The sequence below is a fragment of the Podarcis pityusensis genome, assembly GCF_964106645.2.
Source record: "Podarcis pityusensis genome assembly, chromosome: 16".
Classification (NCBI taxonomy): domain Eukaryota; kingdom Metazoa; phylum Chordata; class Lepidosauria; order Squamata; family Lacertidae; genus Podarcis; species Podarcis pityusensis.
The window spans coordinates 5,183,940-5,210,258 of NC_138041.1; the positions used below are offsets into that span (position 1 = coordinate 5,183,940).

Genomic DNA, 26,319 nt, shown 5'->3' on the forward strand with positions numbered 1-26,319 from the left:
ATATGTAATAATAATAATAATTTCCTCATGAAAATTCATGAAATGATCTTTGCACAAAACATTGAAAAGCAAGCACAGCCTCAGAGTTTTTTGGGGTCATGTCTTTTAAAAACAAGCATTTGTTCAGGTTTTTGGTATTGCTTTTTTCTGTAATGAAGTTCTTCTGCACTTTATCTTCTGTATCTCTGTTAACCACACGAATGCTTTGGGCATTTCCCTATCTTTTTTTGGCTTTTGTTGCATCAGCCGTCGTAACTCTCAAGGAGTTACCTCAGCCTGTTGCACAAAATGTCTTATTTAGTTCCCTCTCTTCACAGGCCTACAGTTCATGGGTGATGCTTTTGCAAACGCCGAAGAAAGATCCACCTTCGATTGTTTGTTCCATGGACTTTCCAACTTGGTCCAACCTGCACTACAACTTCCATCATCCATGACCACTGGTCCTGCTAGCGAGGGGTGATGGGAGTTGTAGTCCAACAACAAAAACAACAACATTTCTATTTTCATCGGAGAAATGTTGGAGGCTATTTTGGCCTGATCCAGGAACCAGGATCTTCCTACATTCTTCTGATGCCCTGCTCCTAAACCGGCCACTCTCTGATGTAGCTTGAAAAAGAAATGGCGAGCAAGATCTTAACTGCATTCATTTTGTTAACTAGCGTACAGTGGTACCTCAGGTTAAGTACTTAATTCATTCCGGAGGTCCGTTCTTAACCTGAAACTGTTCTTAACCTGAAGCACCACTTTAGCTAATGGGGCCTCCTGCTGCCGCCGCGCCGCCGGAGCACGATTTCTGTTCTCATCCTGAAGCAAAGTTCTTAACCCGAGGTACTATTTCTGGGTTAGCGGAGTCTGTAACCTGAAGCGTATGTAACCTGAAGCGTATGTAACCCGAGGTACCACTGTACTCTATTCCAAACTTAAAAATGGAAAGTGTAAAAAATGGTCAACAAAGGAGGTTTAAAGACTGTCTCAAGGCAAATCTAAAAAAATGTAGCATAAACACAAACAATTGGGAAACATTTGCCTGTGAGTGCTCCAGTTGGAGAACAGCCTTTACCAACGGTGTCACAGGCTTTGAAGACACTTGAACTCAGGACGCAAGGGAGAAACGTGCTAAGAGGAAGGCACGCTTGGCAAATCCACACCGTGATCAACTCCCTCCCAGAAACCTATGTCCCCACTGTGGAAGGACGTGTGGATCCAGAATTGGCCTCCACAGTCACTTATGGACTCATTGTTAAAACCGTGTTTATGGAAGACAATCTTACCGTGTTTATGGAGTGACCGCCAAAGGGAGATGGCTTAGGGCAAAGCAGCTGGGAACCTCGGCCTCCTGGACATCAGGGGCTGGACTGAGGAGGAATGGTGGAGACCCCCCCCTCCTCCTGCACTTCCCAGAGAAGTGGGAAACAGTATAGATTTAGAACAGTGGTTTGAGGAAGGTCACAGTTCAGAGGCTGCAGAGAGGAGAAGCTGGGAAATATTGGGAGAGGAGGAGGAGGAAGAAGAAGCAGCACCACCACCAGGGGAGAGATAGCTGGGGCCATGATGGGCGTTGGGAGTTGTTACGGAAATTATGTAACAACTTAAAAGTTGTTAAATGTTGCAAATATTATGCCTTAATGTATCCTTTCAACTTGACAGCTCACAGAAGTTACCGAGCTTTAAAAATAATATAAAATCAACTCCTTTGCCAGTTTCCTCCATTCCAAAGCTATTTTCCCCTTGAAAAAGGACTCTAGGAAGTTGCCAGAGGTGACAATTGCTGAGCTGATAGTTGGCCAAGGAAAACCTAATCCCATCACCAGACTTGCCAAGGGGTCCAGACATGCAAAGGAAGTTCTATTGTACTTTGGGTGGTGGGACTTCAAAGGTGTTTGCCTATGCTAATATCCGCCCTCCCTTCCCCACAGGTGGGCGGGGTTTGCGGCACCAAGCGAGGCTCACCTGGGCAGGTGCCACCCACCTGCCTGAGCTGGCCTTTGACCCGCCCCCGGCCAGGGAGGACAATGGACAGCCGGCCGGGGGTGGGCCTAAGGCCAAAGGAAAAGAGGCTGACTCCTGGGCTCAAGCCTCTTTTGCTGCTCTTCCTTCAAAGGTGTTTGCCTATGCTAATTGTCAGATGCTGTTGTGGTTGCTCGAGAGTAACCAGGCAAGACTCCGACCTGTCTTTTACAGGCTTTATTCTTTGTGCAAACTATTTACAGTGAAGAGCGTTGTAAGTTCCTGTCTGGCTCAATCGCTAGCAGAATCCAGGAGTGGTTTTTGTACCTCCCCCAGCATAAAAGTCGCGTCACCCCCAGGCTTTTCCACCCCTCCCTGTGCTGAAGACTACTACGCAGAATGGGTGCTGGCAAGGGCGCACTTCAAGCCTCTCCGGTTTGCTCAGGCTCGGTGTTTAGGCTCTCCCTAGCATCCCCTGCTCCTTGCACCTCTTCTTCACTGGAGGTGGGGCTTTCCTCCTCGCCGGAAGAGGAACTGCTTCGCAAGATTTTCGGAGGCTCCCTATAACACAACTGCCCCTCCATCTCTTGTCTCTGAGCTGATGGCAGTTCCCTGACACTAATCTTATACCCGAGTCTTGCCCTGACATGTCTGCTTATGCTAATCTTGTACCAAGGACTTGTATGGACATGTTTGCCAAGGTTAAACTAGTGTAACCCCTGTCTAAAAGGTAAAGGGACCCCTGACCATTAGGTCCAGTCATGGCCGACTCTGGGGTTGCAGCGCACATCTCGCTTTACTGGCCAAGGGAGCCGGCGTACAGCCTCCGGGTCATGTGGCCAGCAGGATTAAGCCGCTTCTGGCGAACCAGAGCAGTGCATTTAAATGCCATTTACCTTCCCGCCGGAGTGGTACCTATTTATCTACTAGCATTTTGATGTGCTTTCGAACTGCTAGGTTGGCAGGAGCAGGGACCGATCAACAGGAGCTCACCCCGTCACAGGGATTCAAACCGCCAACCTTCTGATTAGCAAGTCCTAGGCTCTGTGGTTTAACCCACAGCGCCATCCATGTCCCTAACCCCTGTCTACCCTTCCCCTTTTGTGACATGTCAGTGATGTAGCAATGATGCTGTACAAACTGTATTCTGGGATATGGTGGGAAACTTTAAAAAATCTTTGTCACCCCATCTTCGGGGTTCAAAATTTCTCTTTGAACCTGTTGCGCAATAAACTTTGGTCTACAGCTATTTGCTCTGGTTGGTGGCTGGACTCCTTCCTTTATTCCGCAGGGACCCGCGGGCTCTGCCCGACGAGCCGGGTGACTGAGCAGCCTCACACCTAGATTTTTCCGTAACAGGAGTCCACCTGTATCTGGAAGGCAACAGACGTTCTTCATCCCTAATACGCATGGAGCAGATGAAGCAGCATTTCTCAAATTTGCTGTTGCACTACAACTCCCATCATCCATGACTGCTGGGTCCTGCTAGCTAAGGATGATGGGAGTTGTAGTCCAACAGCAAGTCTGAGAAACACTGAACAGTTGTAGGGGAGATATCAAGGTCCTTCAGAGAGAGAGAGCAATGGCACAGGGTTGCAAGGGGTTGAACCAGATGAGCCTTGGGGTCCCTTCCAACTCTACAGCTCTATGATTGTCGGAAGCTGTGTCAGGCCATTGGTCCATATAGCTCCATATTGCCCACACGGGCTGGCAGCAGCTCTGGAGGGTCTCTCCCTGGAGGTGCCATTGGGGAATGAACCTGGGGCCGTTTTCATGCGAAGCCAATGCTCTGAGCCACAATACATGAGGACATTCTTGAGAATGAGGACATTCATGGAGGAAACATCAAGTTTAATACAAGCATCAACATTCAGCAAGTGGGGAGGAAAATATATTAAACTTTGATTTGATTTTCTTCCTTCTGTCTCTCCTTCTAATAAACCATGCTTTTTTTAACCACTTGACTGTATCGATTGGTTTGAACGGGACTTTTCATTTCTTGCAACGGACTTCTGCATATTCGGTCTAGAAGGGGAAATGGAAAAGCCAGAGGCCACTTAGTGTTTTGTTTTCTTTCTACATTTGTAAAGGCAAAACGCCCACCCCACCCCCGCTTTTCTTGGACCAATTTAACATTTTTATTTTTTTAAAAGCGATCTTGTTTTCCTGTGGTTATTAGCCATTTTCACCTCGTGAGCCTTACGCACTTTCCGTTGCAAAAGCAACATTACAAAGCTATGACTATTGAAAAGTAATGCATTTTTTTTTTTTTAAAAGGAGAATTTTCACTAGATTCAGGGTGTTAGCCCTAGAATATTTTTCTTTTCTTAGTTGCACAATAGTAATTTATGACATTTAAAGGTCTTTAATAATAATAATAATAATAATAATAAAATAAAATAAATAAAATAGGACTGTGCCAGCAATTAAGAGCACATCCTTTCACAATGTCTGTTTTCAACTTCTTTTTATGGTTTTTATTATACGGTTCTATACTTTTATCACTGTAAACCGCTTTTATATGTTCTTTATGACACAGCAGTGTACAGATATTTTTTATAAATCAATAAAAACTTCACTATGCAGGGATGGTGAATTACCTGTGGGATCTCCCTCACGGGCAGTCGATTTACTGGTGCATCAACATTACCTGGGAAGAGAAAAGGGACAAGAAGAAGAAATGTTAATCAGAAGGAAAACCTGAGGAACAGATCCGCGTGACGCTGCTCATTCCCCAAAGGCATTACCTCCAGATCGAAGTTTTCTGCGGAGCAGGACCAAAGGGGGAATCAGCAGGACAACGACTAAACAGGGTATCCCAATCAGCAATATGTTCCTGCAGTCCTCTGCGAGAGGAGAGGTGGAAGAGAGAGGAAGAAAAAGGGGGTCAGTGACTGTGGAGGCTGGTGGATCAGTCTAGGGCAAAGGGGAGAGCAAGTTAATCTATGGAACTCTCTTCCACAAGAGGCAGGGAAGACCACCAACTTGGAGCACTTTAAAAGGGGAGTCATTTTGGGCTCACAGCTGTCCATGGAGGCGCAGGTCAATTCTGTGTCCAGGTGTGCTGGTCCCGGGGGTAAGGTACCTTGGGTGTAGCAGAGTCCACACGAAGAGGGGCAAGGTCCGAGGCAGAGAGCCGGGCGGGGAACAGGAACGCTGGAACAGGAGGCTGTGCAGGGAACAGGAACACCGGATGGTCGGGAACAGGAGGCCGAGCAGGGAACAGGAGCACCGGATAGTCAGGAACAGGAAGCCGAGCAGGGAACAGGAGTACCGGATAGTCAGGAACAGGAGGCCGAGCGGGGATCAGGAACACAGGAAGGTCCGAAGCCAACAACGACGTTGCTCCCGCAACCTGGGGCCGGGCTGACTGGGCTTTTATCCTCTTCTAAGGCCAGGGGCGGTCCCGGTCCCCAGGAGCCCCGCCTCCTCTGGCCTTAAGGCGAGCACTCCTCCTGGGGGCAACCAGTTCCCTTCGCCTCTCTGCCCTAAGCCTCTGCAGATCAGGAGAGGCCGAAGGGTTACTGGGCCCTGGAGGAGGCTCACCTGTGGCCACTGAGTCATCAAGCCCCTCTGGGGCCAGAAGGGCTTCACCTGGGGCCAGCTCCTGATGCACTGCCACAGGTGCAGGCTCTTCAGCATCTAGGCCTTGCCCCAGTTCAGCCGGCCCTGGAGGCGGGGACTCCTGTGCAGGCTGGGATTCCTCTGTTTCATCCTCCGAATCGGAATCCCAGGCCATCACACCATCCCCCCTCCCAGGCCCCCCCCTCAACCGAGGGTCCGGACCCAGCTTGCCGGGGTACGTCGCATGGAACTCTTGGAGGCAGGCAGGTGCATGGACATTGGCCGCTGGTTCCCAGGAACGGTCCTCCGGTCCGTACCCCTTCCAGTCAATGGGATACTGCAGCTTTCCCCTGCGGTATCGGGAGTCCAGGATGCGTTCCACCTCGTACTCAGGCTCTCCCCGAACCAACACTGGCTGCGGTCGGGGACGGTTCGGGTGGAACTCGTCGGGTGGGGCCACCGGACTCAAAAGGGACCTGTGGAAGACCGGGTGAACCTTCAGGGTTGTGGGTAACCGGAGACGGAATGCCACAGGAGAGATTTGGTCTACGATAGGGAACGGGCCGGTGAAGCGGGCGTCCAACTTCCGCGAAGGTCGAGAGGGGTGGAGGTGGCGAGTGGAGAGCCAAACCAGGTCACCGACGCGAAGTTCCGGCCCCACCTGGCGGTGGCGGTCGGCCTGGGCTTTGTACGCTTCCTTGGCCTGGTGCAGTTGCTCCACCAAAAGCTGTTGCTGGGACTGGAGCTCTTGAAGCCACTCCGTCACCGCCGGGACCGCGGATGCCGGCAGCACCTCTGGAAACAGCCGTGGATGATAACCATAACTGGCCTGGAACGGGGTCTGCTGGGTGGACGCATTCACCGCGTTATTGTAGGCGAACTCCGCCAATGCCAGGTGGTCGACCCAGTCATCCTGCTGGTAGCTGCAGTAACACCGGAGGTACTGCTCCAGCACCGCGTTCGCCCGTTCCGTCTGGCCATCGGTCTGTGGGTGGTAGGCTGACGAGAGGCAGACCTCCGTCCCGAGGGTCTGGTGTAGTGCTCGCCAGAACCGGGATGTGAACTGAACGCCCCGGTCGGACACCACGCGCTCAGGTAGGCCATGCAGGCGGAAGACATGCTGAAGGTACAGCTGAGCAGTTTCCTTGGCTGTGGGTACAGATGGACAGGGAGCGCAGTGCACCATCTTGGTGAAATGGTCGGAGAAAACCAGAAGGCAGGTACAGCCACGAGACGAGGGTAAGTCCACTACAAAGTCCAACGAAACCGTGTGCCAAGGGCGCGGTGGAACTGGCAATGGCTGAAGTAGGCCGGGGGGTCGCCCGGTAGGTCCCTTGGCGCGCCGGCAGACATCACAACCAGCAACGTAGCGAGCCACGTCAGCCTTCAGGCGGGGCCACCAAAACTCTCGACTGACCAGATGGGTGGTCCGATACCGTCCAAAGTGCCCCGCTGCTGGGGCATCATGGGCCATCCGGAGAACCTCCAGCCGTAGTGGCCCTGGCGGGATGTACAGACGACCGTGGTGCAGCAGAAGGCCCTGATGCAGGACCAGCCCCGGATACTGTGGGCTGGACCCTTCAGCCAGCTCCCGGAGTCGTTCCTGGGCCCAAGCGTCGACCCGCTGCTGTTCCCGCACCCGAACCTGCAGTGGCTGCGCCTCCTGGGTGGCCAGGAATGCAGCCGGAGGTAGGATCGTGGTGGGTTCTGCTTGCTGTACCGTGTCTGTGTTGTCTTCAGGTTTCCGGGACAGGGCATCCGCCTTCTGATTCTGAGAGCTAGGGATGTAGCGGATCCGGAACTGGAACCGGGAAAAGAACAACGCCCACCGGATCTGTCTTTGGTTCAGCTTGCGGGTGGTCTGGAGGTACTCCAGGTTCCGGTGGTCGGTTCTCACCTCCACCGGATGTCGTGCCCCCTCAAGATGGTGGCGCCAGACCTCAAAGGCTACCTTGATGGCCAGTAGTTCCCGCTCCCACACAGTATAGTTACGCTCCGCTGGTAGGAGCTGGCGAGAATAGAAGGCACAGGGTAAGAGTGGCGCTTCAGGACCAATCTGTTGAGACAAGACGGCACCGAGAGCCGTACTGGAAGCGTCGGTCTCCACCACAAAGGGTCGAGAGGGGTCAGGATGTTGTAAGATTGGTGCCCTCTGGAAACAGGCCTTCAACCCCTGAAACGCCTCCTCTGCCTCCTTGTCCCAGGAAAACGGCGTCTTTGGGCGCAGTAGCCGGGTCAACGGGGTGGTGCGATGAGCATAATCAGCGATGAAGGTCCGGTAGTAATTGGCGAACCCCAGGAAACGCTGCAGGTCCTTGCAGTTCCGGGGTGCCGCCCATTCTTGAACCGCTGTCACCTTCCCCGGGTCCATTTGCACCCCATCTGGAGAGAGCCGGTGACCAAGGAAGTCCACAGTCCGCTGATGGAACTTGCACTTGCTGAGCTTTGCGTACAAACGGTGCTCACGCAAGCGCTGCAGCACGGTCCGGACATGTCCCTCATGGCAAGCCGGGTCACGGGAGTAAATCAGTATGTCATCCAAATACACCACCACGTACTTGTCTAACAAGTCCTGAAACACGTGGTTGATGTAGCGTTGAAACACAGCAGGCGCGTTGCACAAACCGAAAGGCATAACCAAATATTCGAACTGCCCGTACCGGGTCCCAAACGCTGTCTTCCACTCATCCCCGGCTCGGATCCGAATCAAGTTGTAGGCCCCCCGGAGGTCCAGCTTGGTGAACACCTGTGCCCCTTGCACCCGCTCCAGCAGCTCCGAGATAAGGGGCAAGGGGTACCGGTCTGGGACGGTAATTTTGTTCAGGGCTCGGTAATCATGGCAAGGGCGGAGTTCCCCACATTTCTTCTTAACGAAAAGCACTGGTGCCGCGGTAGGCGAGGTGGAAGGCCTAATGAACCCACGCTCCAGGTTCTTGCGCAAGAAGTCCTGCAAAGCCTCGCGCTCTGGCTCTGTTAGGGAATATAAGCGACTCACTGGTAAAGGCGCTCCGGGTTGGAGGTCTATGCCGCAGTCAAAAGGCCGATGTGGCGGCAGCTGGTCTGCCCCCCGTTCCTCGAACACGTCCTGGTAGTCCTGGTACACGGCTGGGAGCGTGGGTGCTGCCTCCTCTGAGGGCGCGGCCGCCAGCGTTCCGGATTGAGCATGGGAACATGGGTCTGGGAAGTGCACGGTCCGTTTGACCCAGTCAATCTGAACGTTGTGGGCTTCCAGCCAGTCCATCCCGAGCACCAGGGGGAAGCGGGGCATAGAGGCAATGTCCAAAGTTCGCAACTCCCGGTGCTGCTGGAGACACAGGACCAGGGGCTGGGTCTCCTGAGTAACGGCACCTGAACGCAGAAGTCGTCCATCAATCGCTTCCACCTGGACCGGTACTGGCTTGTTCCGAAGTGGCACCTGATGATGGGCGGCAAAAGCAGCGTCCATATAGGAGCGGGTTGCCCCTGAATCTACCAAAGCATGGGTGAGGATCCAGGGCCCACCTGGAGGGTATAAACGTACCAAAACCATAAGATGTTGCAAGTCCATTGGTGCGGGCCCATTCTGTACGGTTTGGGACCCCCGGTAGCTAGGGCCATCAGCTACTGGGGTTGGCGGTTTCCCTGCGGCTGGCGTTTCTCAGGGCAGGACAGAGCGAAGTGTCCACTTCCGCCACAGTAAAGACAGAGATTTCCCTCCCGACGCCGTGCCTTCTCTGCGGGGGAAAGGCGTGGCCGCACTGCCCCGAGCTGCATAGGCTCCTCCGTTAAATCAGTTGTGACCGTGGGGCTGCCGGAAAAAGCTGGTGCCGTGAACTGGAAGTGTCGGCGACCCCGGGCCTGACGACGATCCTCCAACCGGTCGTCTATTTGTAGACTCCGTTGAATGAGAGTGTCCAGCGTGGTGGGGCGTTCCATTGTGGCCAACTGGTCCAGTACCTCGTCCGAAAGCCCTTCGAGATACTGGTCCCGCAGTGCCGAGTCATTCCAGGTCAAGTCCTGTGCCAACAGCCGAAACTCCGTGGTATATGTGGCCACCGTGGACTTGCCCTGTTTCAAACGCCGAATCGCCCGGTTGGCTTGACTCTCTTTCTGGGGGTTGCCGAACGCGGCCTCCAAACGATTGCAAAACCCCGTATAGTCTGCCAGCAAGGGGGAGTCTTGCCTGAGTAGCGGCAACGCCCACTTGGCCGCCTGGTCCTTTAACAAACTAATCAAAAAGTGCACCTTGGTGCGGTCGTCAGGAAAGTTCCGGGCTCGCCCCTGAATATACAGCTTGGCCTGGGCCAGGAACATGGGAAAGCTGGCCGGGGCTCCATCAAATTTCTCAGGCAAAGCCACTGGGTACTTGCCCGGAGCCGGGGCGTCGGCCCCAGGAGCCGGTAGGGCTTCCAAGCGTTGCTGAAGTGCCACAACCGCGTCGCTGAGCTGCTGCACGGTGTGAGTCAAGGCCTGGTTCTCCTGGGCCAAAGCCACCAGTGCAGCCGCCTGTTCAGCCATGGCCTCTGGCTCTTCCCGAACACACCCCTACGAAGGGGAAGTGCGGGTGTGGCGGGAGCAAACTGTGCTGGTCCCGGGGGTAAGGTACCTTGGGTGTAGCAGAGTCCACACGAAGAGGGGCAAGGTCCGAGGCAGAGAGCCGGGCGGGGAACAGGAACGCTGGAACAGGAGGCTGTGCAGGGAACAGGAACACCGGATGGTCGGGAACAGGAGGCCGAGCAGGGAACAGGAGCACCGGATAGTCAGGAACAGGAAGCCGAGCAGGGAACAGGAGTACCGGATAGTCAGGAACAGGAGGCCGAGCGGGGATCAGGAACACAGGAAGGTCCGAAGCCAACAACGACGTTGCTCCCGCAACCTGGGGCCGGGCTGACTGGGCTTTTATCCTCTTCTAAGGCCAGGGGCGGTCCCGGTCCCCAGGAGCCCCGCCTCCTCTGGCCTTAAGGCGAGCACTCCTCCTGGGGGCAACCAGTTCCCTTCGCCTCTCTGCCCTAAGCCTCTGCAGATCAGGAGAGGCCGAAGGGTTACTGGGCCCTGGAGGAGGCTCACCTGTGGCCACTGAGTCATCAAGCCCCTCTGGGGCCAGAAGGGCTTCACCTGGGGCCAGCTCCTGATGCACTGCCACAGGTGCAGGCTCTTCAGCATCTAGGCCTTGCCCCAGTTCAGCCGGCCCTGGAGGCGGGGACTCCTGTGCAGGCTGGGATTCCTCTGTTTCATCCTCCGAATCGGAATCCCAGGCCATCACACCAGGGTAGCTGTCTACCAGCTCCATCTAGTACGCAGGCTGAGACCCTCCCTCCCCGCAGACTGTCTCGCTAGAGTGGTGCATGCTCTGGTTATCTCCCACTTGGACTACTGCAATGCGTTCTACGTGAGGCTACCTTTGAAGGTGACCCAGAAACTACAACTAATCCAGAATGCGGCAGCCAGACTGGTGACTGGGAGCGGCTGCCAAGACCACATAACACCGGTCCTGAAAGACCTGCATTGGCTCCCAGTACATTTCTGAGCACAATTCAAAGTGTTGGTGCTGACCTTGAAAGCCCTAAATGGCCTCGGTTGAGTATACCTTTCATGGAACTTTGAAGTGTCAGGCATAGCCCTATTGGCTTTAGCCCAAACGTAGCAGAGTTTTCCTGCACAGCGAGGAAGCTAGTTGCGGCGGTAATGACTAGTCAGCTAGACTCAGAATAACTATTTACAGGATTTATTAAAAGGAAAAATAAAACCAGCAGAGTTTCTGCATACAAATCAAAGCAAAATAAATCCTTTCTCTCTCTCTCTCTACCATACACAGCACTTCTCCTCCTAACACACCTCACATCAAACTGTGCTAGCCATCCCTAGATAACAGAGTTGAGTGCTGGTCGTTAACCAATCAGAGTAAGTAGTTTCTAGGTCAAGCAGACCTGGGCTTTCTGCCAAGAGTAAATTGACACTGCCTTGAGTTAATTGTCTGAAGCCAGAATCTGCAAGTTTCCCATGAGAATCAATTAACAGAAACTGAACACCCCCTCACAGATTCTGCTGAACAATTAACATTAAATACACCTATGTAGGAGATTATTTTTCCAGCAAACCTAAACCTTTGCACATTCGCTTGTTCTTTACCTTTGCCAATGGTTTAGTTAACACATCTGCTACATTTTCTTCACTTGATACATAAGTACAGGTGATTATATTGTCTTGTACACAGCAACGTACATTTTGGTATTTTACAGAGATATGTTTGGAACGCGATTTGAAACCCTCTGTTTTACTTAAGGTTATACAAGCTTGATTATCAATGTAAACTTGTACTGGTTCTCCACAATTTACATTTAAATCTGTTAACAAATGCTTGAAATAAATCACCTCGTTGCACAATTCACTCAATGCGGCATATTCGGATTCCGTTGATGACACACTTACAACATCTTGCTTGCGTGACCGCCAGCTGATTAAAGCTCCACCGACCATTACGACTAGTCCTGTGACAGATTTTCTATCTGGCAAATTTCCCCAGTCACTATCACAGAAGCAACTCAACATTTCATCCTCTGAAGAATTTAATTGCAACATATAGCCAATTGTCTGTTTGAGGTATCTCAGAACTTGTTTTACCCCTTTCCAGGCATTTAGTGTGGGTTTTGAGACCAATCTACTTAATATGCCTACTGCATAGCTAATATCAGGTCTGGACCACTGTGCTAGATACAATAAACTTCCAATTACAGAATGATATACATCAGGATGTTCAAATTCAGGACTCTCATCTACATGAAGTGTTTTTATGAAACCTGGATCCATAGGCACTGCTGCCCCTTTGCAATCCTGCATCCTGTATGTAGTCAGTAGCTGTTTAACTTTGTTCTGCTGACTAATTAGGCAGCTGCCATCTTGGGCCCAGCACACTTCCAACCCTAGATATGTCCTAACCGGGCCTAAGTCCTTCACTTTGAACTTACTGGACAATTGCTTGGCAAACCTTTTAGTTTGTTTATCTGTTTTGCAGGCATACAATACATCATCTACATAAATCAGACAAAACTCTTGATCACTGCCTGTACCACGTACATAAACACAATTGTCAGCTGTACTCTGCTTAAAACCAAATGACACTAAGGCCTCATGGAAACATTTGTTCCAAGATCTTGCAGCCTGTTTGAGACCATATAGAGCTTTGTTTAATTTTAACACTCTATTGGAACCTGTCTCATAACCAGGCGGTTCGGCTAGATACAGGTCTTCTGATATTGATGCATGTAAATATGCAGTCTGGATATCAAAATGGTTTAACAGGAGTTTTCTCTTTGCTCCAAGTGTTAGAATCAGCCTTACACTGTCCCCCTTAGCAGTAGGGGAAAAAGTTTCGTCATAATCTTTTCCAGGCCTCTGAGAATATCCTTGAGCCACTAAACGAGCTTTGTATTTGTACTTTCCTGTCACCAGAGGTTTAAGTTTGTACACCCACCTGCAGCCTACAATCTTTGCCCCCTCAGGCGCTGCTACTGGTGTAAAAACCTTGTGCTCATTCAGAGAGGACATCTCTTCCTCCATTGCCTGTTTCCAGAGCTCTGCCTCCTCTTTTGGTAACTTTAACACCTCCTGAAAACTCTTGGGTTCTGCAATTACACTAAACACATTTGCAGTATCTGGAGAAAAACGCACCGGAGGCACTCCTTTGTTTTGTCTTTTAGATCTTCTGGGAGAAAATTTTTCTTCTGACCCACTTTCCTCCTCAGAACTACGACCTCTCTTTTGTTGCTTAGCAACTGGTCTCTGGCTAATTCCACTTTCTTGAGAGCTCTTATCTGAACTTTCCTCCCCCTCAGACTCTGATTCTCTATGTTTACCTTCAGAGTCATGAAGCTCCTGGGAAGGTTCAAACCAAACCTCAGTATTGGCATGTAGTCTCTCCCAGCCACTATGTTCACAAAAACTGGCATTCCTGGAGATCACAATGCCATTTGTCCCTTCAGCAAAACGGAAACCTTTTCCCAGCTCCTGGTAACCCACAAACACTAACTGTTTGGTCTTAGGATCTCCCTTCTTTCTCATTTGTTTCGGAATTAATACCCAGGCTTTTGATCCAAACACATGCAAATGGTCAATTTTAGGTTTTTTCTGAAACAATTTAAAGTACGGGGTTGTACCTATTGTTTGATGAAAGAGCCTATTTTGGAGATAACACGCGGTGAGCATGCTCTCCCCCCAATAAGACATGGGCAAATCAGCATCATCAAGCATGGCAAACATCATATCTTGTAAAGATCTGTTTTTTCGCTCTGCAACGCCATTCTCCTCTGGGGAAAAAACGTTCGTTTTTCTATGCCCAATGCCACCCTTTTGTAACCAATCTCTAAAGGCATTTGACATAAATTCGCCACCTCTGTCTGTCTGAATCCTTCTGAGTTTAATGGACAGAAATCTTTCCACAGATGCCACCCAGCCTTTAAACTTAGTGAACACGTCACCCTTATTCTTCATGGGGAAAACCCAAGAATAACGTGTGGCATCATCCACAATTGTTAGTGAAAAGCGCGCTCCACCCCTGCTTACAGCAAATGGACCAATTACGTCCATGTGAACCAGCTGTAGCGGTGATTCACTAACTCTGTCACTTCTGGGGTAAGAGACTCTGTGGGTTTTAACCTTTTTACAGACATTACAATCAAGGTACTTGTTACAACTCTTTAAATTACCCCCATCAGCCAATTCAGACATTTTTAGTACACTTTTCCAGCAAGCATGCCCCATTTTCCTATGCAATAAGTGCACACAGTTGTCATGTATAGCTTTGTTATTCACTGCAGGCTGAGATTTACTGACTACTGCTGCAACTTGAGATCCTGCTTTAAGCCAAAACAAGCCTCCCTCTGACTTAGCAGTGCCTAAAATCTCACCAGCCTTCTTAATAATGCAACTGTCTCCTTCAAAATACACTTTAAACCCAGCTTTTAGCAAACAATCTACAGACATCAGATTGCTCCTTAATGACGGCACACAAAGTACATTTTGCAGGCATTCACGAAGACAAGGAACAAAAACTGCACCCCCCGAAATCACTTCGGAAGTACTTCCGTCTGCTAGAGCCACCTGGCTGCGCTGTGCTGAGTTCTTGGAAACAAACAATTCATCTGAATTTACGATGTGCCGAGACGCTCCAGAATCGACCACCCAGACAGCTTGTTTCTCATCAGCAATCTTGACCTCGGCGGTCACCAGCTGAGCCGACTGTTTTTGTTTGAAGAATTTCTTTTTACGCTGCTGCTGCTGCTGATCTCGTCTCTGCTCCTGCACCGGCAACTGAGACTTGACCAACTCCGGACATTGTCGTTTTAGATGCGCTGAAGACCCACATCGGAAACAACGCCTAACAGCAAACGCTGACTCCTCACCAGTACGCTGCTTTTGCTTCACCTCTGGCACGGCATGAGAACTCCTTCCAAACCGTCCACCTGTAGAAGCCTCTGCAGCCAACGACCTTTCTTGCCTCTTCTGCCATTCTTCAATCAAACGCCCAGTAACGTAACTGACTGATAAATCACGCTCCTGTATGCCTTCTAGAGACAAAACTAAATTATCCCAGCTTTCCGGGAGAGAACTCAAAATAATAGCCACCTTCTCCTGCTGGTCTAACGCACAGTCTCTTTCCTGTAGCGCAGCGAACTTTAACTGTAAACTGTGTAGGTGTTCCTGCATTGTAACCCCAGGCTGTAACATTGCCTTGTACAATGCCTTGCGAATGAACAGCTTGGAAACCGCTGTCTCACGCACATGGAGTTCTTTAAGTGCTTGCCACACACCTCTAGCTGTCTTGATTCCCCTCACATACGGCAACTGGGAATCTTCCAGCCCCAAGACAATTGTGGCCCTTGCTCTTTGGTCTTTATCGAGGTCTTCATCATCAGGCTTTGCAGGAAACTTACTCACCACTTGCCAGAGACGATCCCTCTGCAGCACTGCCTGCATGCGTTCCGACCACAGCAAGTAATTGGAGTCATTCAGACGCTCAAAAGCCATCTGAACTGGTTGTGAGGCCATCTTGAGAGCGATGTCCCTGGAACCCGGAACCAGCTACTCACGACCACCGAGAGAGAGAACAGGAACCACAGCACCCAGCACTCACACGCTGCAGCTGTTGTCCTTGTGTCCACTGCGTCACCAGCTCACCACAGTCAGGAACCAGCCAGTGTCCATCTGCTGCACCAACAGGAACAACAACTTCTGGAACTACTGGAACCAACACCGTTGATGCTGACACCACCACAACTCAGGTTGGCAGCACAATGCCCATAACCTCATGGAACTTTGAAGTGTCAGGCATAGCCCTATTGGCTTTAGCCCAAACGTAGCAGAGTTTTCCTGCACAGCGAGGAAGCTAGTTGCGGCGGTAATGACTAGTCAGCTAGACTCAGAATAACTATTTACAGGATTTATTAAAAGGAAAAATAAAACCAGCAGAGTTTCTGCATACAAATCAAAGCAAAATAAATCCTTTCTCTCTCTCTCTCTACCATACACAGCACTTCTCCTCCTAACACACCTCACATCAAACTGTGCTAGCCATCCCTAGATAACAGAGTTGAGTGCTGGTCGTTAACCAATCAGAGTAAGTAGTTTCTAGGTCAAGCAGACCTGGGCTTTCTGCCAAGAGTAAATTGACACTGCCTTGAGTTAATTGTCTGAAGCCAGAATCTGCAAGTTTCCCATGAGAATCAATTAACAGAAACTGAACAACCTTGTCTGTACCCCCATCGTTCTGCCCCGACACTGAAGTCCAGCTCCGAGGGCCTTCTGGCGGTTCCCTCATTGCGAGAAGTGAATTTACAGGGAACCAGGCAGAGGGCCTTCTCGGTGGTGGTACCCGCCCTGTGGAACGCCCTCCCACCAGATGTCAAAGAGAAGAACAACTACCAGACTTTTAGAAGACATCTGAAGGCAACCCTGTTTAGGGAAGCTTTTAATGTTTGATGTGTTATCGTTTTTTTACTATTTTGTTGGGAGCCACCTAGAGTAGCTGGGGAAACCCAGCCAGATGAATAGGGTATAAATAATAAATTATTATTATTATTCCCTCCCTGTGAGAAGTGAGATTACAGGGAACCAGGCAGAGGGCCTTATCAGTGGTGGTGCCCGCCCTGTGGAACGCCCTCCCAGCAGATGTCAAGGAAATAAACAACTATCTGACTTTTAGAAGACATCTGAAGGCAGCCCTGTTTAGGGAAGTTTTCAATGTTTTATGTTTTATCGTGTTTTTAAAATTCTGTTGGGAGCCACGTAGAGTAGCTGGGGAAACCCAGCCAGATGGGCAGGGTATGAATAATAAATGAGGATGATGATGATGATGAAAGAGGACTAGGCAAATGCACAGAGGAGAGGGCTATTGATGGCTACTAGCCACAGTGGCTATGCTCTGTCTGCCCAGTTGGAGCAGCAATGCTGGAAACCACAGGAGGGGAGAGTTGCTCTCGCGTTCAGCTCCTAACTACAGTGGTACCTCGGGTTACAGACGCTTCAGGTTACAGACTCCGCTAACCCAGAAATAGTACCTCGGGTTAAGAACTTTGCTTCAGGATGAGAACAGAAATCATGCAGCGGTGGTGCAATGGCAGCAGGAGGCCCCATTAGCTAAAGTGGTGCTTCAGGTTAAGAACAGTTTCAGATTAAGAACAGACCTCCGAGGTACCACTGTACTATGAGGACACGGGCGGCACTGTGGGTTAAATCACAGAGCCTAGGACTTGCCGATCAGAAGGTTGGCGGTTCAAATCCCTGCGACAGGGTGAGCTCCCGTTGCTCGGTCCCTGCTCCTGCCAACCTAGCAGTTCGAAAGCACGTCAAAGTGCAAGTAGATAAATAGGTATCGCTCCGGCGGGAAGGTAAACGGCGTTTCCGTGCGCTGCTCTGGTTCTCCAGAAGCGGCTTAGTCATGCTGGCCACATGACCCGGAAGCTGTACGCCGGCTCCCTCGGCCAATAAAGCGAGATGAGCGCCGCAACCCCAGAGTCGGCCGCGACTGGACCTAAAGGTCAGGGGTCCCTTTACCACTCTACTGGTTTCCCCTTAGGGCATCTGTTTGGCCACTGTGATGACAGAATGCTGGCCTAGATGCCCCCCCTTTGGCCTGAGGCAGCAGACACTTCTTATGATCTTAAGGACTTTTGCAACATCCCAATAAAGTCATGTCCTGATGGCCCCACAGGAAAGGTATGTGCCCTTGCAAATTCTCACCATTTAGGGAAATGGAGTCCATGGAAAAGCTATAAACGGAACCAGCTATTTGGTTACAAGGTACCTTGGGTTGTAGATGCTGTCTTCGAAGGGACCACTGCACTGATGTTTCTTTTCTCCTGGTCTGAACAGGAATAAGCCATCCCTTGGCTCCATCTCTCTGGAGGAATCAGCTTCAGGCTCCAAACGGTGAAGGCTCCTTCCCCATCGATCCCGTCACCATCCTTCCGGTCCTGAGAGGTTTCCCCACCAATATCCCAGGAGAAAGTATCCTCATCAGGGTTTGCGTCAATCAGGAGGCAGAGGAAGGGAAGGTGGTGGGAGAGCTCTGTGTCTTCTGCAGCGGAAGGAGCAAGGAGGGAAAGTCTTGGCCCAGAAGTTCCTAGGAGAGAAGGAGAATCGCATGAGAATGGCTCCTCAGATCGTTATCTTAATCCCTCTCGTAGGTTTCATGGGGGTGACATGGCTCCTCAACAAACTAGACCCAATAAACAGCCATCCCAACGACCGCTGAAGTAGTTAGAGTGTTGGACTGGGGCCTGGAAGAGACCTGGGTTCAAATCCTCAGGAAGCTCGCTTTGGGTCAGTCTCAGCCTAGCCTCCCTCACAGGTTGCTTTGGGGATCAGTGAGGAGCAGCTGAACCAAGTGCAATACCTGGAGCTCCTTGAAGAAAAATGTGGGGGTGTAAATGCAATACATAAATAAAGCAAATGCTACAGACCATAATCTAAATCTAAGCCATAGTTGATTAAGCCTAGCCCTATCAATATCTACTAGTAGTACAAATAAAAAAAATCCTTCCAGTAGCACCTTTAAGACCAACTAAGTTAGTTCTTGGTATGAGCTTTCGTGTGCAAGCACACTTCTTCAGATACTTGCACACGAAAGCTCATACCAAGAACTAACTTAGTTGGTCTTAAAGGTGCTACTGGAAGGATTTTTTTTATTTTGACTATGGCAGACCAACACGGCTACCTATCTGTTACTAGTAGTACAGTCATACCTTGGTTTTTGAACAGCTTAGTTCTCAAAGAAGAAGAGAAGAGTTTGGATTTGAGATCCCGCTTTATCACTACCCGAAGGAGTCTCAAAGCGGCTAACAGTCTCCTTTCCCTTCCTCCCCCACAACAAACACTCTGTGAGGTGAGTGGGGCTGAGAGACTTCAGAGAAGTGTGACTGGCCCAAGGTCACCCAGCAGCTGCATGTGGAGGAGCGGGGACGCAAACCTGGTTCACCAGATTACGAGTCTACCGTTCTTAACCACTACCCCACACTGGCTCTTAAACGTTTTGGGTCCCGAACGCTGCAAACCCGGAAGTGACTGTTTTGGTTTTCGAATGCTCTTTTGGAACCCGAACGTCTGATACGTCTTCTGCGGCTTCCAATTGGCTGCAAGAGCTTCCTGCAGCCAATCAGAAGCTGCGCTTTGGTTTCTGAACGTTTTGGAAGTCGAATGGACTTCCGGAACGGATTCTGTTCGACTTCCAAGGTAGGACTGTATTAGTATTAATAGTCATATTAATACATTTATTTCTTGCCCGGCACCAGAAGGTCCCAGAATGGAGATCACAATTTGCTAGAGTGAGGCACAGCTACCCTCAGATGGCAGATATTGGGGGGGAGGCAACCCCCTCCCTGCCATCCCCTCACCCCGTCTCCTAAGGCAGACTGCCTTGCACACAGGGGAACAGGCAGTTTTGGGTCCAGGGCTTAAATGAAATCCCAATGTCAACCCAGTTGGATTCTGTATGTGGAAGGAGAAGGTGCCATCTTGTTTTCTTGCCTCAGGTGGCCATGAAAGCAGGAGAAATGAGAATGGGAGCTTCACACTGGCTCCAAGTGGTTTCAGACCAGAGTCCCTTCAGAATCTATTTCAGAGGCGCCATTCAAATGTCCACCTGCAGCATCAATTGTGGATGGCCCCCACAACTGTGGAAGCCAACGGAGACCAGGCACATGCCCCCCTCTCACACAAATTTTAAGCAGGCCCAAAAGACTTATCTGGTTTTCTACTGGGCTGGGGGGGGGGACTAAACGGGACTTTCAAACCGGATGCTGTGTTTATAAGGCGTTATTTCCTTTTCTTTTATTGCACAATGCGTCCCCTTCAAGTGCCACACGTTTGTGTGGTTCTGCGGAGACAGAGGTCAGTGGGAAAAAGCCCCTCGCAAAGTCAAGCGCAGCCACTTTTACTTTCGAGAGAGGAAACCAGTCACAATGGAGAGGGTCTGTTGAAAGGAAGTTGAAAGGGCGAGTCACTTAAGATACGATCGCTTCTGGCTGCTCACCATGATCACAAAATAAAACAAACACTCCGCAGATCAAGAAAGCATCAATTTTCTGCAGCTCTTTCAAATGTTTGGGGAAACCCAGGCATATGGCAACCCATTCTGGAAGTGGTTTGGTTGTGGGGGGTTTTGCCGAAGTTTGTAAAAAGGTGGCTCAGAAAGTGGTTTTAAAGCTCAGCAACATGGCGAAAGGAAAGGTCAATAACTCTTGTGTCTGGATTCCTGAAATATGGCAACCCTGTCTTCATCCTCCACCCAGCAAGAGGCGTTATCGCAGTTCAATGACACATTTCAGCCAGGCGAAAGCATTTAAACTGGGGGGTGGAACAGACACAGTGAGGGGTGTTGACCTGAAGGGGGCAGGGCATGGTCGATGTGGGAACATGTCCTGTGGGGGTCTGCCCAGGCCCTGAGAGTGAGGAGCCTAGAGGCCACATTCACACACCTTGGGCCTGACATTTCCCACCCCTGCCACTGAAGATGCCAGCGTGGTTATACAGCAGTGTCACAAAAGCTAAAAACAAAAAAGGCAAGAGAGCTTGTTTAAAGAAATGGAAGCTTCGTCCAGACATGGACTGGAGCAGGGTGGAGAGACCCACAAAGCAAAATTAACAGAAGATAAGATTTGGGGAGCAGATTGCTTGAGCCAGTGTGGTGTAGTGGTTAAGAGCAGTAGTCTCGTAATCTGGGGAACCGGGTTTGCATCTCCGCTCCTCCACATGCAGCTGCTGGGTGACCTTGGGCTAGTCACACTTCTGTGAAGTCTCTCAGCCCCACTCACCTCACAGAGTGTTTGTTGTGGGGGAGGAAGGGAAAGGAGAATGTGAGCCGCTTTGAGACTCCTTAAAGGGAGTGAAAGGCGGGATATCAAATACAAACTCTTCTTCTTCTTCTAACAGATTAGGACAAACAAATAAAAATGTCTTTAAATATATCTGCGGCAGGAAACTAGGTAGGCAGGCAGGTGCAGCAGATAACAAAGCTGTGAAAGGATTAACTAAAAGGTGTTGGGGAGATTGTAGAGAAACTCAATTATTTTGTGGGTCTTCACTTGAGGAGATATTGGGCAGTTATTTGTGTGCTGTTGTTTGAAACTTGCTAGGGGCCTATGGCAGGGACGCGGGTGGCGCTGTGGGTTAAACCACAGAGCCTAGGACTTGCCAATCAGAAGGTTAGCGGTTTGAATCCCCGCGACGGGGTGAGCTCCTGTTGCTCGGTCCCTGCTCCTGCCCACCTAGCAGTTCGAAAGCACATCAAAGTGCAAGTAGATAAATAGGTACTGCTCTGGCGGGAAGGTAAACGGCGTTTCCGTGCGCTGCTCTGGTTTGCCAGAAGCGGCTTAGTCATGCTGGGCACATGACCCGGAAGCTGTACGCTGGCTCCCTCGGCCAGTAAAGCAAGATGAGTGCCACAACCCCAGAGTCAGCCACGACTGGACCTAATGGTCAAGGGTCCCTTTACCTTTAGAGGCCTGTGGCAGATTTGGAAGTGGACTGGGTGTATATTAAATAAACAACATAAGTATTTGAAATCTGTTGAGCCACTCACCTAAGACGATCAGCCTCACCCCACTTAGGAAGGTGAATTTCTGAGCCATAGCTCCAGCACAGTAATACACCCCAGAATCTCTTCCCTGGACGTTGTGTCGGGTCAGATTCACTTGGCTTGGGGATTTTGCTCCTGGTTTTTGAGTGGTATAATTCTCTGCAATCTTATGCAGTCCCCCTTCATGTTCCTCTTTGTACCAGCTCACTACCGACACAAAAGTCCCTTCTGGAATGTTGCAGCTGATGTTGACAGTGGCGCCAGGAGATGCTGAGACCCTTGCCAGCGTCTGAGGGATTTCGGTGATCTCCCGTGATCCAGCAGCTGCAACAGGAAAGCAAAGGGATGTGTGGTTGGTCCTATTTGGTTGGTCCCACTAAATAGAAAACCAAGATGACCACCCCATGACTATATAACATTTATTTTAAAATAGGGTGCGTATGACAGACCTGTTTGCTGCTTCCCCCTTTACCTGCCCCTGTCTGGATTGTCACTTGATGGGGGGGGGGGTAAGATACAGGATTACTAAACCTCAATAAAAGAATGCACACACAAAAATTGATTTCTGTCAGATGTGTTGAATTTTTCAACTTCCGAAAGTGAGGGGTGCTGAAAAGTTGTAACATAACTTGAGAATGCAAAAGATATTTAGGCTAAATTAATATAATTTAGCTTTGCTTGGTAAGTAAAATAATTGCCAAGCACTTGCAGTTATAGTTATTATGAATTATTTCCTCCTGCTGCTGCTAATTCAGCATCACCTGACATTTTCAGAAAAATTTAAAGTACGGTATTTGGTTTTCTGAAAGCAGTTTATGTGCTTCTTTGCCAAACATAGCCTTACAAAGCTAAATGTTGTCCAGTCACAAAAATAATGGCAGATTTGAATTCCACACACACCAAAACATAGTTTTAAAACCCCTCACTGAAGAAATTTGCAAAAATTAAGTTTTACCCCCTAAAATGAGAAGCACTGCGGGTGTCGCATAGCATCACAAATTTTACATTACATAATTAGCAACTACTATAATTCCAAGCAGATTTCTTGTGTGGAGCAATTACCCTGCCAAACAAATGTGCTTAAGCAACTTTATATACTGAGAGCTGCAAAAAGAAAACCAACCTCCTTTTTGCTCCTTAGGGAAGGAGACATGTCAGTCAAGTTCCTGAACCAGGTTCCAAATAAGAAACTTCAAATATTTATTCAATGTACGCAGAGATAAATATACTTTTCTGATTACTGAAACTGAATCGGTAGATTGTACTATATAGAATTAAAGATGTGTTTCTTTTTGCGAAGTTAAAGGAAATGGCATCATGAAAATCAGAAACACTCATCGTTTAATTGCAGTGCATCTTGCTATTTGTCAAGACTGCTGAAGATTTGAGGTGGGAGAGAAGTTTGTTCAGCTTTCATTTTAATGGGAACCAACCTAATTTGTGCTTCCTGAAAACATAAGCAGATGGAAACACAGCATTCCTACAAAATTCACGTTACTCTGAATATTTCAGGGTAGTTCTCCAACCCAAAAGTGTGCAGCTATTAGTGAAAACAATGCGAAAACAAAGCTACATTATGTTATGGGAAATTGCTTGCAAAAATGCACATGTTTTGCAAAATTCTTCACAAATATGCATGCGTTATACAAAGAGGTATATATTATGGGAAATGCTTGTGGAAATGGATAAATATTTCAATACAGCCTTTTAACAAACATTTGCAAATTGATGCAGAGATGTGGCGGAAAGCAGGTTTCTTGGGAAGGGATGACAAACTGAAAGAAGGCAAAACCGAATGGTTTGTCCATTGCTGGTGAAGACAGGCGATTTTACTCATGTTTTTATTCAAAAAACATCCATGCACGCTACAATCCTATAAATATTTACTCAGAAATAAGTCTCACTGTGTTCAATGCTGCTTTACTTCATAAGAAGGGATCTCAGGAATGCAGTCTTAAAAGCAGAACCAATACAGTGGTACCTCGGGTTACATACGCTTCAGGTTACAGACTCCGCTAACCCAGAAATAGTGCTTCAGGTTAAGAACTTTGCTTCAGGATGAGAACAGAAATCCTGCTCCGGCAGCGCGGCGGCAGCAGGAGGCCCCATTAGCTAAAGTGGTGCTTCAGGTTAAGAACAGTTTCAGGTTAAGAACGGACCTCCGGAATCAATTAAGTACTTTTCCCGAGGTACCACTGTATATAAAATCCATCGAAACCTCATCTCACCACGAATTGTTAAACTTATCAGGTTCCAGAAATACTTACTGCGTAGAGAAAGTAGCATGATCCCAAGAAAAGATACAAACATTTCCTGGTTCTGTGCAGTCCTTTGTTGGGCGAGGGCGAAACGTCAGGATTGTGTGACGAATTCCGTGGGAGCGAAGCCGGCGAAATCCAGAGAAGGTTGTTGGAATAGGAATGCTAGATGATTGCTTTTCTCCTCAACCACGAAAGCAGGAAGATGTGGACTAGTGCTTTGCTCTCCAGTGCAGCAAACCCAAACCTTCCCACAATTTTCATCAAAAAAATATATTTATGAAACAGAAAACGATTTGGTGCTTGCAAACACTGACCAACCTGTGCTGCAGAGGCGACCCAAATCTGCCGAATAATAGGGCCGGCTTTTAACGGCATGAGAGATCTTCAGATATGGGACAAAACCTGAGAGCTAAGCTCTGGGATTCAAAATCCGGTGCAGCAAACCCAAATCTTCCCCCAGTTTTGATCAAAAAATAGATTTATTTTTGGGTGCTTCCAAACACCTGCCAATCTGTGCTGCAGAGACAACCCAAATCTGCCTGTCGAAACCTGATAGCTAAGCTCTGGGATTCAAAACAGTACCAGGGGCATCAAAACTGAGCTGCAGTCCTGCTGTCGGTTCGACGTCTCAAACAATTCAGGTTCAGTGGTGGTTCTGTTGAATTCAGGTGGCTGATTCCCCCTCGCTGTCTGCCTGGGAGGCAGACAGTGACCTTTCTCAGTGGCTCCATCCCCACCTTGAACCGCCCACAGGGAGGTGTTTCTTTGCAAAAAGCTAGACCTCTTCCTTGAAGTTGCAGATCAGATGCAGGTTGGGGGTCAGGGAGGGGGGGTGCTTTTAGTGGTGGGGGGAGCGCTACAGCGAGGATGGTTCCAGCTGCACAATCATTCAATAATAATAATAATTTATTATTTGTACCTCGCCCATCTGGCTGGGCTTCCCCAGCCACTCTGGGCGGCTTCCAACCAAGATTAAAAATACATCAAAATGTCACACATTAAAAAAACTTCCCTGAACAGGGCCGCCTTCAGATGTCTTCTAAATGTCAGGTAGTTGTTTATCTCCTTGACATCTGATGGGTCAAAGAATATACACAGCTGAGAGAGGTTGCAAGAGGATGGTACATTTCTGAGAAAGTGGAAGTTGCTTTTTACATCTCTGGAAATTAAAACGTTTGAGATTTTCTAGAAGATGCATAGCATAATTGTATACCATATGTCTTGATTTTTTTTTACATTTCATATATTATTTGCTTCAATGGTTCTTATTTCACTTATGTGCATTGTTAATAATAATAATAATAATAATAATAATACTTTTATTATTTGACTGGGTTGCCTAAGTACATTGCTTAAAAGGTGGAATTGCTATTAGAAGTAGTGTTTAGCTTTAATCTGGAATTGATAACGTACATACATTTAACTATGGATTCTTTTCTGTTGGGATATATAAATTGCTTAGTGGTTTGTGTTGAAATATGAGGAAACATATAAGTTGAATTAAGGGAGTAAATGAAAGAAAAGTGGAGGATTGTATTTATTTTATTTCTATCAAGCTTTCATAGCCTGACTTTCTGAGCACAGGACAGCTAACAACAAAAATAAAAATGTAAAATATAAAAAATATAAAAAATTGAAACATTTTTTATTTGAGTTTCTACTGAAATGAGGCTGCATTTTAATGTTGTACTTTAAGTTATATTTTAATCAATTGTTTCTATACCTGGTGTTAGCCTCCCTGTGCCCAGTCTTGACTGGGGAAGGCAGGGTATAAATAAAATTTATTATTATTATTATTATTATTATACGTAAATCCGCCACTGGCCCCTGTGAGAAAAGCATGGTGGACTAGATGGACTCCCTTTGACCTTATTACGTTAAACTTAAGATCGGCAAAACTAAAACCTGAGTGAACCTGAAACTGAGATATTCCCCCATCCTTATTATTCGCTCAGAGAATGAGCCTGAGATAAATGCTGTTTTTCTTCCCGACAACAGTATGTAGCAGCTGGTGACACATATTGGCGCCACTAAACGCAGAAACATTATCGTTCTTACAAAAGACAGCAAAGAATTTCTGTTGTGAACCTACCCTGAGATCTACGGGTGTAGGAGGGTATGCAAATTTATTAAATAATAATAATAAAATAAAGAAATCAGCAGAGACAGGAAGAGAAAAGCAACCTTTGGTATCTCTTCACCCTGGACAGTTCCACCCCAGAGATGGCAACTAAGAACCTGAACCTGGCTGCTTTTTTCCTCCTCCCTCCCAATCCATTTTTCCTTTGGGGTTATGTATTTTTAACTCTTGGGCTCCATGATCACTGCAGATGGTGACAGCAGCCATGAAATTAAAAGATGCCTGCTTCTTGGGAGAAAAGCAATTACAAACCTAGACAGCATCTTAAAAAGCAGAGACATCACCTTGCCAACAAAGGTCCGTATAGTCAAAGCTATGGTTTTCCCAGTAGTGATGTATGGAAGTGAGAGCTGGACCAT

The 26,319-nt window shown here is 48.6% G+C and overlaps 1 protein-coding gene across 2 annotated transcripts; it reads right to left on the minus strand.

The window, feature by feature from the left end:
- Positions 1 to 3,783: 3,783 nt before the first annotated feature.
- On the minus strand, positions 3,784 to 24,569 carry LOC308465036 (uncharacterized protein). 2 transcript variants are annotated; one of them, XM_080984845.1, is made up of 6 exons: positions 23,827 to 24,558; positions 21,563 to 21,883; positions 17,789 to 18,106; positions 4,695 to 4,793; positions 4,548 to 4,597; positions 3,784 to 3,972 (listed from the first exon to the last, which is right to left on the minus strand). In XM_080984845.1, the coding sequence occupies exons 1-6, from the start codon at positions 23,867 to 23,869 to the stop codon at positions 3,940 to 3,942; spliced, it is 864 nt and encodes a 287-aa protein (XP_080840971.1). In that variant the 5' UTR covers positions 23,870 to 24,558; the 3' UTR covers positions 3,784 to 3,939. The 2 variants fall into 2 exon arrangements, with proteins under 2 accessions (XP_080840971.1, XP_080840972.1); XM_080984846.1 differs by lacking the exon at positions 4,695 to 4,793 and having other exon boundaries at positions 23,827 to 24,569.
- Positions 24,570 to 26,319: the final 1,750 nt, after the last annotated feature.